Here is an 11462-nt window from a genome sequence, read left to right as displayed (position 1 = left end):
GATAGTCTGTGATTCTGATATCATTCAGGTGGGATTAGTATCCTCATCCAATATTGTTGGTAGATAATGCTTACTTGACCAGTTGGTTTAGATCTATGATAGACGTTGAACAAAGTAAATAATAGGTTATTCTCCTAACCCTTTCTCTCAATAATACTGCATCTCCTTTCAAATATAAGGGGTACATTCCAACACCATTTGCATGTTTAGGTCTACTTGCTTCCGTTTCCTCTTCAAGGTCACAGCAGTGTGTCTGCTGGGAGTCTAATAAAATTGGATTCTTTGCAATATTCCTTAGAAGGTCTGAGCAGAAATTCCCACGAAACAGTATAAGTAGAATTTATTTACACAGTTTCCTTGGGCTTTGAGAGGTGAAAAAAGGTAGTCAAAGTCGTTCTAGGATTAGCCTATCAAAAAAAACTGTCATCCAGAGTCATTCAGCACTACAACAGCACTCGTCAAAATGGCTGAAGCATTCATCCAAAGTACAAAGTTAATGAAGGTACGAAGTGTGTCTAAATGTATTACAATAGCTCTGCAACACCCAGAATGGCCACTGACAGATTATTTCCTATTCAAATGCAAATTTTCTCTTCAAGCAGCCATGGAAATATTTGTCTCTCTTCCAATATATTAAAAAAACACCGGGAGCACTGTTGAAATTTCAAAACAATTCATTCATTTCAAGCCAGTTTTTTTCCCCATTGGGAGTGGATAAATTATAGAATTATCATCTTCAGATGTCCCTGCAGGATTCACAGCAGCGTAGTTTGTATTGGGACAAGAGGCACAGGTTTAGTCGCTTTACCATTTCACAGTATCTGGTTGTGTCTCTGCATTCCGCTGTGGGTGAGTAAAAAGAAAAAGGATACACAATAATAAACTCTGTGCCTTACTACAATTACCAATAAATTAGAATTTGTTATAATCACACAAGGTATTGATCGTTCACAGAAAGAGTTCAGTCAAAATGAAACTGAGAGCAACAAATTTCATCAAATACCAGGGTGATTGTCATTATTTTAACACCGTGTGAATCACTAGTGAAATCACATGTGAATATCAAAAGGTGAATTCACCCACTGAGTGCTTAGTGGGAATGAGGGTTGGGATTTGAACTTCCTTCTCATTGGAGCTACAGATTGACACTATTGTCTGCAGTTCTGGGGACACTGATGCGCTGGAGAAAGTGTTAGCGAAAAGCAAGATAGAATCATAAGTCCCAGAACCATCTAAGTGGTGAGATAGGTTTAAGGCCTTTTCACAGAAGAAATAGGATAGAAGGAGACATAACCTAGGTCCTCAGAGTGGCTCAAGTGGGCAGGCTGATTGGACAGTTACTTTTAAACTCCTGGCCCAGAATGTTAAGTTTGCTGTTCGGGCACATGGCAGTCCTGACACAGAGTGAAATAGCACCTGACAACGTCAGGAGGGCTTCCCAACCTCATTGCGCTACCTCGTGATATTTTGGTTGGCAGGTGCTCGCAAACTCGGAAGTGCGGCCAACAGCAGCGAAAGGGCTGATGAAGGCCTATAAAATTGTGATCGTTCGTAATTTCGGGAGGCCCACACACTTTCATGCTTGGTGTACAGGCCAATCGGACAAGTGGGCTTCATGTTTTTTCATCATTCTAGGTCCAGCGGGATATTAGGGCCAGAAGGAATGGCGAGGTTAGAAGGTAAGAATATCAAACTGAGTAGTGAGTGCGTGCATTATAGTTCACTTTTTGATTCATTTTGTTCATTTACATAACTTTAGGAGGTTTAAATCTCTGCAGAAGTTTTCTGCAGACGGGCCCCTTCATATTTAGGTCAAACCTCTGCGAGCATAAGCTTTGCCATGAATATTGTGCACTCTGCTGGGAGGAACCTCCTCAGATGAGGAGGAGAAGGCAAGGAGGGAGAGGAGGGCTGGTTGTCTGCCCTCAGGGCCAAGAGGCACAGTCAGCAGGGGTCAAGGGCCAGCAGGAAGAAGGGTCTGGAGAGGGTGACAATACCCAGCTGGGAGAGTATACAGCCTGCGATCCAGCTACCTGGATATGACAGTGATACAGTGCCGAAGAAGGCTCCACCTCTCCAGAGAAACAGTCACCTCAACATGTGACGTGATCGGCCCTGAGATAGCCTCCAGCTGTGCCAGTGGCTCTGAAGGTCACAGTTGCCCTGAACTTTTGAGCCTCGGGGTCGTTCCAGGGGTCAGTGGGTGATCTCTGCAGAGTCTCGAAATCTGCTGGGCACAGCTGCATCAAACTGGTCTAAAGGGAAAACACCTTCATTTAGTACAAGACAGACAAGGCCAAACAAGCAGAGTGAGCCAGAGGTTTTGCGGCAAAAGCAGGATTTCCCTGAATTCGGGGAGCCATTGACAGTACACATGCCCATCAGGGCACATGCAGGCCAGCTGGGGGTCTTTGTGAATAGAAAGGAGTTCCACTCTCTGAACGTTCAGATTGTATGTGATTACCAGCACGAGATCCTGCAGTTTTGTGCCAGGTATCCTGGGAGCTGCTTTGAGGTGTACATCTTGCGTCACTCTCAGGTGCCAAGGCTCCTCATAGCCTCACAGTTGGGTGGCTGGCTGCTGGGGGACGAAGGATATCCACTGAAAAAGGTGGCTGATGACACCACTCAGACACCCAAGGACATCTGTGGAGGAGAGCTACAACCAAAGCCATGCCTCCATAAGGGCCATCAATCGGCCTCCAAATAAAGTTTCACGGTCTGGACTGCTCAGGAGGATATCTGCAATATTCTCAGGAATGTATTTCCCTCAGTGGTTGTCTGCTGTGCCCTTCACAATCTGCCTTTCTCAAGGGGGGAGCAGATGGAGGGTGAAATCAGCAACGTTCTTCCAGAAGCTGCTGAGGATGAATCCAGCGCTGAGCCTGAGGAGGAACCTGATCAGCCCCAGGGTCATGAAGATCCAGCAATGAGGATGCTTTCGGGAGCCAGGGGGGTTCTGATTCAGATGAGTTTTCAGTACGATTCCAAAGTCAGGAGTCCAAATGATCACTAACAGACAGTTACCTTATTGCCCGAGGCTCCTGGCAACTTCCTCAATTGTCCCTCCCTCTGAAATACACAATCCAGTCCAATCAATGTCTTGCACAGAGTCCAGGCCTTTTCCCTAACAGTTGCATGAAGCACACTGAGGCCATTTGACATGATGTCACATTTTAACAGTGATTTGTGACATACATGCACCATGACACATGTGTCAATGAGAAATGATTCACCCGTGAAACACCTTATGTGATCAGAGTGGTTTAAATTTCCGTCTCCGAGTGCTATGTCTTGGTTCTCCCCCCTCGCTGGCAGCTGTGCTGGAGGCAGGCAGCTGGTTCTGATGTCCCATCAGCCTTGGTGGTTTTGGCGGCTGTCATCTGGTTGCCGGAGCCTGTGAGCGCTCTGACTGGATGGGACAGTCCAGCGCCATGACTGGGCACTCCTCAGTCACTGCGTCTCCTCAGGTGCGGTGGTCACTGACAAAGGGGCTGAGGAGCTTCTGCCAACATCAGGAGCACCTGAGAGGAGCCTCCAGATACATGGAGCTGCGGCTCACCTGCCAACATGAGGCTGGTTTGACCCTTCCTGCTCACCAGGGATGGATGGGCAGCTGGCAGAGCCATTAGGTGCCTCACCATCTCTCACATTGGCAGTCACCCGCTGAGCTCACTGCCAGTGTGTGGACACGCAGGTCTGAACGAATCCTAGAAACCCCTGATTGAGTTCCTGGAGCTGCCTCTCCATGAGAGTCACCGCTCTCTCTATGGAGGAAGCTGTGTGTTCAGAGCTCTGGACTAATGTAATGCTCACACTCTGCATGGACTCCTCCAATACAGAGACCATGGCACATGGAGCCTCAGGGATCTCTGCCAGATCTTCATGAACATCCCGCTGGACATCCAGCATTTGCCGTCTTACAGACAATTCCAGAGGCTCATAATCTGCCTCAGGTTCAGCATTGTCCTGGTCTCCAACAATTCTCTGTCCGCAGGCAGCCTGGGGACTTTCTGCCTCCACCAGCTCCTCAAGTGAGTGTGACGTGCCTTTCCCAGTGTGCACTGCCATCCTTCCAGAACACTCATGCCACTGACGTGCCTGTACCTGCGCTGGTGGACGGTGCAGAGGGAGGATGTGACACGGGTGCATCTGGCTGCAGGTCATCCTCGGAGGTCAAGGGAGGGTCCTTGGGGTCCTTCTGGGGTCGTGAGGATGCTCCATCTGAGGGAGGGGAAACATGTCAGTCTCGAACAACATTAAGAACTCAGAGTACATGCAGTCTGGTAGCTTTTCAGAATGGCTGAGTAGGGACTTCTGAATGGATGAGCAACGGGGATTACTGAATTTCACCTGTCAGTCTTACAACCACCGCCCCACATCCCTCATACCCTCCCCAGTCTCTTCCTTGTCCAGTGGGCTCTTACCCTCCTCCGAGACCTCAGACTCTCCATGACCAATGGACCTTGCTCCACACGCATGTTCCTCTGCCGGAGTTAGCACCACCAGATTAGGGACACCACCACCTGTCCGTCCTCACTCCTGTCATCGGGACTCCTTTTCTCCTGAAAGGACGATAGTGCCTTCATTAGTCGCCCCCTACATGCCAGAACATTCCATCATCCTCCCCAAAGTCGCAGGTTTAGGTGCCCATCACATTGCAGCACTTCACCCTTCCATACATGCCAGCCTCCTGTCCAGTCACCTGACGCTTTAAGGGCACAGGATGATGGGCCACATTAAGCTCAGGGCTTCACAACCAGGAGTCCCAACAAGTGCTGCACACTCAGACACAGCACAGCACAGTTACATGGGGACTCAATACTCACCCTGGCAGAGCAACGATGGTCACTGACTCTCTCCCTGCATAGCATCCAGGTTCTTCAGACTATATCACGGCCGCTGACCAGAGATGCCACCTCTGACCTTGCCTTCTTTACCAGGTATGGAGACCTCCTCTTTCCTTCTCACAGCAGCAATATCTCCTGTCGGTCACTCGCAGCCTCCAGTAGAACCTGCAAACAGGCTTCCGAAAAGTGGGAGGCCAATTGGCTTCAGCCATTTCCACCTCATTTGGCATGGGTTCTGGGGCCAGAAGACGTTGCTAATATCCTGGCCATACCGTCCTGCACAGTATCTCACCACAGTTATCTGTCCCTTTAAAGATGACAACAGCTCTCTGCCACAGTTTCTCCGCGCATCGCAGTCTTTGGAAAGCTGCTTTTAAAACCCAGCTCACAGCTGCAATCATTCCAGACCCACCACAGCAGTGCTGAGCCTCTCTCAGCATGAGTTTCACGTTGCTCGGCAGTTAATTGACCAGCCAGTGTGTAATCGCTGTCAGGAGTGGATTGTGGACAAGAGCAGATTTCACATCCGCTTCTGGTCCCGCCAATTGGGTTCACCCAACGAGCTGAAAGTTCAGGCCCTGGTTCTGCACTAAAAAACTTTCTATCAATATTTTCCTCAGGGGATTCGGTAAGTGAGGTACAGTGCATGACTTACATGTTCTTTGGGAAGAGCAACCCATTCAACGTTATCATTTTTCACTTCCTGATGTTAGAATTTCTGCCTGTTGCTAACTTTTACAGATGAAACAAACTATTGAACACTTCCATGTTTATAATTTTAAAATGTTTCTTCTCTGTAACAGTTGATGCTCTGTCACTGAGTCCCAGTGACTCATCTCCATTGTTTAGGTTGTACTGAGTCCTAACTGATCCCCAAAGGTCTCAAACCTCTTATAGCGCTGGATGCTTGGGTTCTGCTGGGGGCAGGGATGGAGGTAGATGAGTCCAAAAGGCTGGCGTGCCAGTCTCTCGCCACTGTTCCTGGTGCCAGCCAGGTTCACCAGGAAAGAGGGAGGATGGCTGAATGATCTTGCCCCATCCATGCTGAAGGCCAGTTGAGGTTGTTCAGGAACTCATTAGCAGCTCATCAGTGGGTGATGTGGATTGATGGGGAAAACCAATTGTCTGGGGCAGACCAGATGAATGGACTCTCCCTAAAAGTTTCTCTCTCACGGCGAAGCTTCTAAATTATACCCAGAGCCTAAAAGGAGACAAGGCTGCTGTTAGGGACTCTGTGCTCTCGCAAGTCATTGCTGTGAATTCAGATTCTACCATTTCACCGCATGGATAGCCAACAGTTTTCAGGCTTATAATTTGTCAATCACATAAATATTAGATTAAATATGTTTTTTATCTTAAATTTTGGTTTGGTGTTGAGCCGGGACTCACATTTTTCGCAGGGGATGATATTGCATCTCTGCCAGTTCACTGGCCTCTGCTTCCAGGAGCAGAATTGTTCTCTCACTTGTTGGTTTGTCTGCAGATGCACACACTCCACCCGCCTGGACTGAAAGCCGTAATTGCCACAGGAAGAGGTGCATGATGTCCAGGAACTACTGCGCCACTGGACAGTACAAAGATCTGAGGTACAGTTCTGTCTGCTGAGTGGCCTAAAAGCAACAAGCAATGTTAATGAGAATATTATAAAATAAACAGAATATATTTTCAATTGCATTCTGGGCATTGCCACTCTTTGTATCTTAAGTTCCGCATCTGTCTGATTGCAGCTGCCTATTAGAACCAAATTAGGCACAGCATCTGCTCTGCAGTTCTGGGGACCCGACAAACTCTCAAACCTATTTCACACGGGACCTCTCTAGCAACAGAAACGCTTTCCTCCTGGTGGTCTGACAGGACTTGAACTAAGACTGAAAAACCAGTGATAAAAACAAAAAACTACTGCGGATGCTGCCAGACCTGCTGAGTTTTTCCAGGTAATTTTGTTTTTGTTTTGGAAAACCAGTGTCCAATCTACTATCCCACCCTCTCTGCCCAAGCTTTAATTCAATATGTTAATGGCACATTTCCAAATCTACTGAGATTATAATTGATGAGACTCAAATGGATGAGACCCTAGCTGAAATGTTAACTTTCTCTTTCAGTTACCAACTGATCCATGATGCATTTACAGGATTTTCTGTTTCAATTTCTGATTTTTGTTTCTTTTTACTTAAAAAGATTCAATTGCTTCATGTGAACTCTTACATTTGTGGTTTCAGGTTGGAGCCTATAGTGTATGAGTGCTTTAAATCGAAATGGCCGAAATGTTGGACAATTCTATTTAAAGTATACTCGGTATAAGATAACAAATTAGGCACTAAAATACTGTCACAAAGTCTCGTTATAAATTGAAAGGTAAGGTACCTTGTGTTACTGCTGCATTGGCGAGATGGTAACTTGGTTCCGTTCTGTGACTGACAGAATACATGACGATGTTGCATCCCCAGCCTCAGCCCCACACACTGGCTAGTGCACTATTCAAAGGAACATTTTAATCCAATGTTAGTCCCATCACTCAAATCTTTATTGGATAAAGCAAGAATAACAGACAAAATTCTCAACAAGTCCATCTTTTCCATATTGATGAGTTATTATAGTTAATCATCTACTAGTTGATCTACTATAATTTAAATATAGAACGTTATAATGAAGGAGGAGAGGGAAGGCGGGGCCTTTGTTTAACATCTCAGCCAAAATTGGCTTCTCCGACAGTGCAGCATTCCCTCAGCACTGCCCTGGAGGGTCAGCCTGGATTTTGTACATTTTGATAGGAGGAACAAGGAGGGCACAGGCTCATTGGAAAATAAGGCTGGAGTTTGCCGGCCCTGTCGTGAGGTGACCTGCTGCGGGAGGTTTGGTGACCCAGCCAGAAGTCCATTGACTTTCTCTGGGACTGGACGATCCCAGCGGTGGGCGGGGCAGAAAATCCCACCCTTAAGAGCCTAAATGGGACAGAGCAGACAGATCTGGAGGCACAGATACACAAATGGCTAAAGGTAGCAACCTTCAGGAAGTAATCCTTATTACTGCTGAGGCTGACAGGAATCTTCTTTAAATATGGAGACTTATACTCAGAGCCCAGCTGCAATTTTAACCTAAGCAGTGAGGGGCCAGGGGTAAAGCGTGGCTTCCCTGGCCAGACCCAGGTGCTGGGAGCTAGACTGAAGCCCATTTAAGCTTCAACTTTACATTTTTAAAGGTTTCTTTACAGGCCATGAGCAGCAATTCTCTGAGCCAACTATTAAAGCTATAATTTAAGGCCTGTCCCCTTCCTTTCTCTCCGGTACCCATTCCCACTGCTCTACCTGCCACCCACCCCCCATCCTAACTCTCTTCAAGGCTCCCTCCTGCTCTCCACAGCCCTCCCCATCCTAACTCTCCTGGGACCCAAGCTCACCCTTCCCCCTCTCCCCAGAATCCCCACCCAAATTCTCCTCAGCCTTCCCCACCCCACCCCCCACTGCTCTCCCCAGCATCCATTTCCACCACTCGCTCCAGCCACCAACCCCCCACCCCATTCTCCTCGACCATCCCTCCCACTTTCCCTGACCTCCCACTCCTAATGTTCCCAATGCTTCCTTCCCCACTCCCACTCTCTCTGCTCCCTCCCCATCCATGCAAGATCCCATTTCTAGTAAAGTCCTTCCAGCCAAAAGTATTAAAGTGGCTGCAAAGTTATAATATTAAACAGCAGTGGAGATCAATACTCACCCTATGTTTCAGTCCAAAGGCTCCCTGGTTACTAGGGAATTTTAGGCATGTGATACACAATTACAAGACATTTACATTGTGTGCCCCAGGGAACATTAAGCCAAACTCCGAGTGTGAATGTCTGACTGATGTGACAATTTTCAGAAGCTAGATTTACTAGTTAAGGTCAAAGCACTGCCTGGTTTTACTTAACATTCAGTGAGTAGGGGAGGGTTTAATTGTGTTTTATCGAGTACGTTGGTGAACAATGGAGCTCTGGAGGATTATATTAGATTGTACCCGAAACCTGGGCTCCCATATTTTACACATTAGCTTTAGTGGATAAACAACCCAAGGCATTTACGTTAGAACCTGCAGACTTACAAAGCTCTACCAGGGAAAATAGATGCCATAACTGTGATAGAAGCTGATTAAAGCCATGTGCTTTACGGGAAAACTTCACTTGATTCACTTCCTGTAGTTTTAGTTTGTCAATGCTCTACCCTCTTTGTTACGTACAGAGTTGGTTTGTGGAGTTTACTCCTTGATCTGAACGTGAATTACAGACAATGCAACTGATAAGTGATTCCATTGTTATGAGAAAACTAACTGCAAAACTTTCTTTGTTCAAGCACAAGTAACCCGTTGCTATGGCCAAGCAGTGCCATTGTGAATAACACCATAGCTACTGACAGAGAGTTTGGGATCTTGCTGTGCTGAATGCGTTTCTCCATGTGTGTGAAGGTCCAAGAGTGCAGTCTCACTCTGAGTAACTCCAGGTTGGAATTATGACCAGAAAAAATGTTCCCTCATCTTTTGTAATTCACTGAATGGAGGTCACTGTTTTAATATCATTATTAATAAAGAAACCTGTTCAAACCTGGACACAGGCTCAACAGGGGAATTAATATCATGTCTTTGAATCAGAGCCATTCATTGAATTTTTCTATTGTGCAATTATGTGATAGGGAAACAATAATAACACCAGGAGAATAACACTCCCATTTAAACAAGCTCAGCATCAACTGGGTAATACTCCATTTCATTTCAGTTTGAAAAGCACAGAATGATTAAATTCAGGTTTAATTTTACGTATGTCAGTGATTAAATCAATGCAGTTGGGAAAGCAGAAAGAGACATGGATTTAAGTTTAGTTTTAAATTAGTATTTGGGTAACTGCACAAAAATATTCACAGAAATGCCTGAGGGTCTTTTATGATGTTAATATAAAAATTCATGTCAGACGACTGGCATCATAGGAACTCCCACTGTTCAGACAAACAAAGAAACTAGATTTCACTGGTAAACACTGACCAGGTTACTGAAATAACCTAATTAACGGTAATGAGCTATAGACAAAAATAATCATACCCCCCCCAAGAACTGTACATTTTGATGTTTTCTTTCCTTCTTCACAACACAGATGTGAGAAATCAAATAAAGGAGGGGAAGGAGTGGGAAAAGACTGTTAATGTCTCAGTTTCACCCCATTTACTTGGCAGTGCAAATTATTCATTTTCTTCACCAATCATTAGTATTTCTAACATCTCAGAGGATCATAGAATGGTTACAGCACAGAAGGAGACCATTCAGAATCAAACACACACGAGGGAGAGGTAATACTGTGGCTGAATTCATGTGAAACTCTGGGAAGCTCCATAAACCATTCATGTATGTTGTGTGATTTCAATAACCCACATTATGGTCATCAATAAGTTTTAATACCAAAGGGTAAATTATGGGTCAATGGTTTAGTGTCAGCCATTACTATTGTCAAGTGTATTTGCTTCCCAGAAGCTCCCACCTATCAGTGATCTGAAGTCAAACAGAATCTCTGCCCCAAATTAAGCTCCTTGACCTCAGGAGCTCCAACTTCTGATGGGTTGATGTGAATAAATAGCATTTCCTAATTCAACACTGCTGCATGCAGAATGATCCAGTTTCTCTGTGCGTGAGTTTCTGATCCAACAATTAGCCTCTTCTCCTCGATTCCTTTTGCTGGTTTGTGCTCTAACTGCACGAACTGCCCAAACTGTCCCTTGTCCCTGCATCCTTTTACTTTTTATCTGTGTTTTATTTACTACAAGGAACTAGTTAAATCTGTTAAACTCAGGCATAAGGATTAGTATCAACTCTAGGCTTTCAATTTAGGAATGAACAGGAAATGTGGAATTTAGGAGTTAGGAAGCAGATCATTTTATTTAACTTCGCCAGAGAAAAAAAAAACTGTCTCTGTAAGAGATGCTCAATGCTTGTCATCTGAAGCCAGGATTCTGGTATGTAGACCAGCTCACCCAGCTGGAACTCCAATCCTTCAATGTGCTCAGAGAGAATCATGTTAAATGTTAATTGCTAAAAGACAAAAAAAATCCCAGAGCCAATAGATGTCCATCTTAACTGTGCAGCTTGATTATTTACATACATTAATCAAACTAGTTCTAGGTCACCAGGAACAATAAGGACATTTCTTTACCTTACCATAAAAAAAACATTTCAACACCACAGTCACCGAGGTGATGTTCTCATATGTTTTAACTTGGCTCTCTGCAAATAGTCATCACCAACAAATCCCAAAATTGCTCAGTTTATTTTTTTTTATTATTCATTCACGGGATGTGAATGTGCCGGCATTTATTGCCCATCCCTAATTGCCCTTGAGAAGGTGTTGGTGAGCTGCCTTCTTGAACCACTTCAGGCTATGTGGTGTGGGTACATCCACAGTGCTGTTAGGGAGAGAGTTCCAGGATTTTGACCCAGTGACAGTGAAGGAACGGCGATATATTTCCAAGTCAGGATAGTGAGTGGCTTGGAGGGGAACTTGCAGGTGGTGACTTCCCTGCTGCCCTGGTCCTTCTAGCTGTCAAAGGAGCCTTGGTGAATTCCTGCAGTGCATCTTGTAGATGGTACACACTGCTGCTACTG

The 11462-nt window shown here is 45.5% G+C and overlaps 1 protein-coding gene across 2 annotated transcripts in view; it reads right to left on the bottom strand.

Annotated features, from left to right (window-relative positions):
* Nucleotides 1-613: 613 nt before the first annotated feature.
* LOC144668435 (ADAMTS-like protein 1) overlaps nucleotides 614-11462 on the bottom strand; it is a 746250-nt gene continuing 735401 nt past the window's right edge. For both annotated transcript variants that reach the window (XM_078530487.1, XM_078530496.1), the window contains 3 exons: nucleotides 7215-7324; nucleotides 6240-6460; nucleotides 614-843 (listed from right to left, as the gene is read on the bottom strand). In XM_078530487.1, the coding sequence (XP_078386613.1) occupies nucleotides 737-843; nucleotides 6240-6460; nucleotides 7215-7324 (438 nt within the window). In that variant the 3' untranslated portion in view covers nucleotides 614-736. The remainder of the gene's footprint in view (nucleotides 844-6239; nucleotides 6461-7214; nucleotides 7325-11462) is intronic.

This window comes from Cetorhinus maximus, chromosome 2 (genome assembly GCF_964194155.1).
Source record: "Cetorhinus maximus chromosome 2, sCetMax3.hap1.1, whole genome shotgun sequence".
NCBI lineage: Eukaryota > Metazoa > Chordata > Chondrichthyes > Lamniformes > Cetorhinidae > Cetorhinus > Cetorhinus maximus.
Note: the sequence above shows the minus strand (reverse complement) of the source record. Positions and strands in the feature narration are given on the sequence as shown.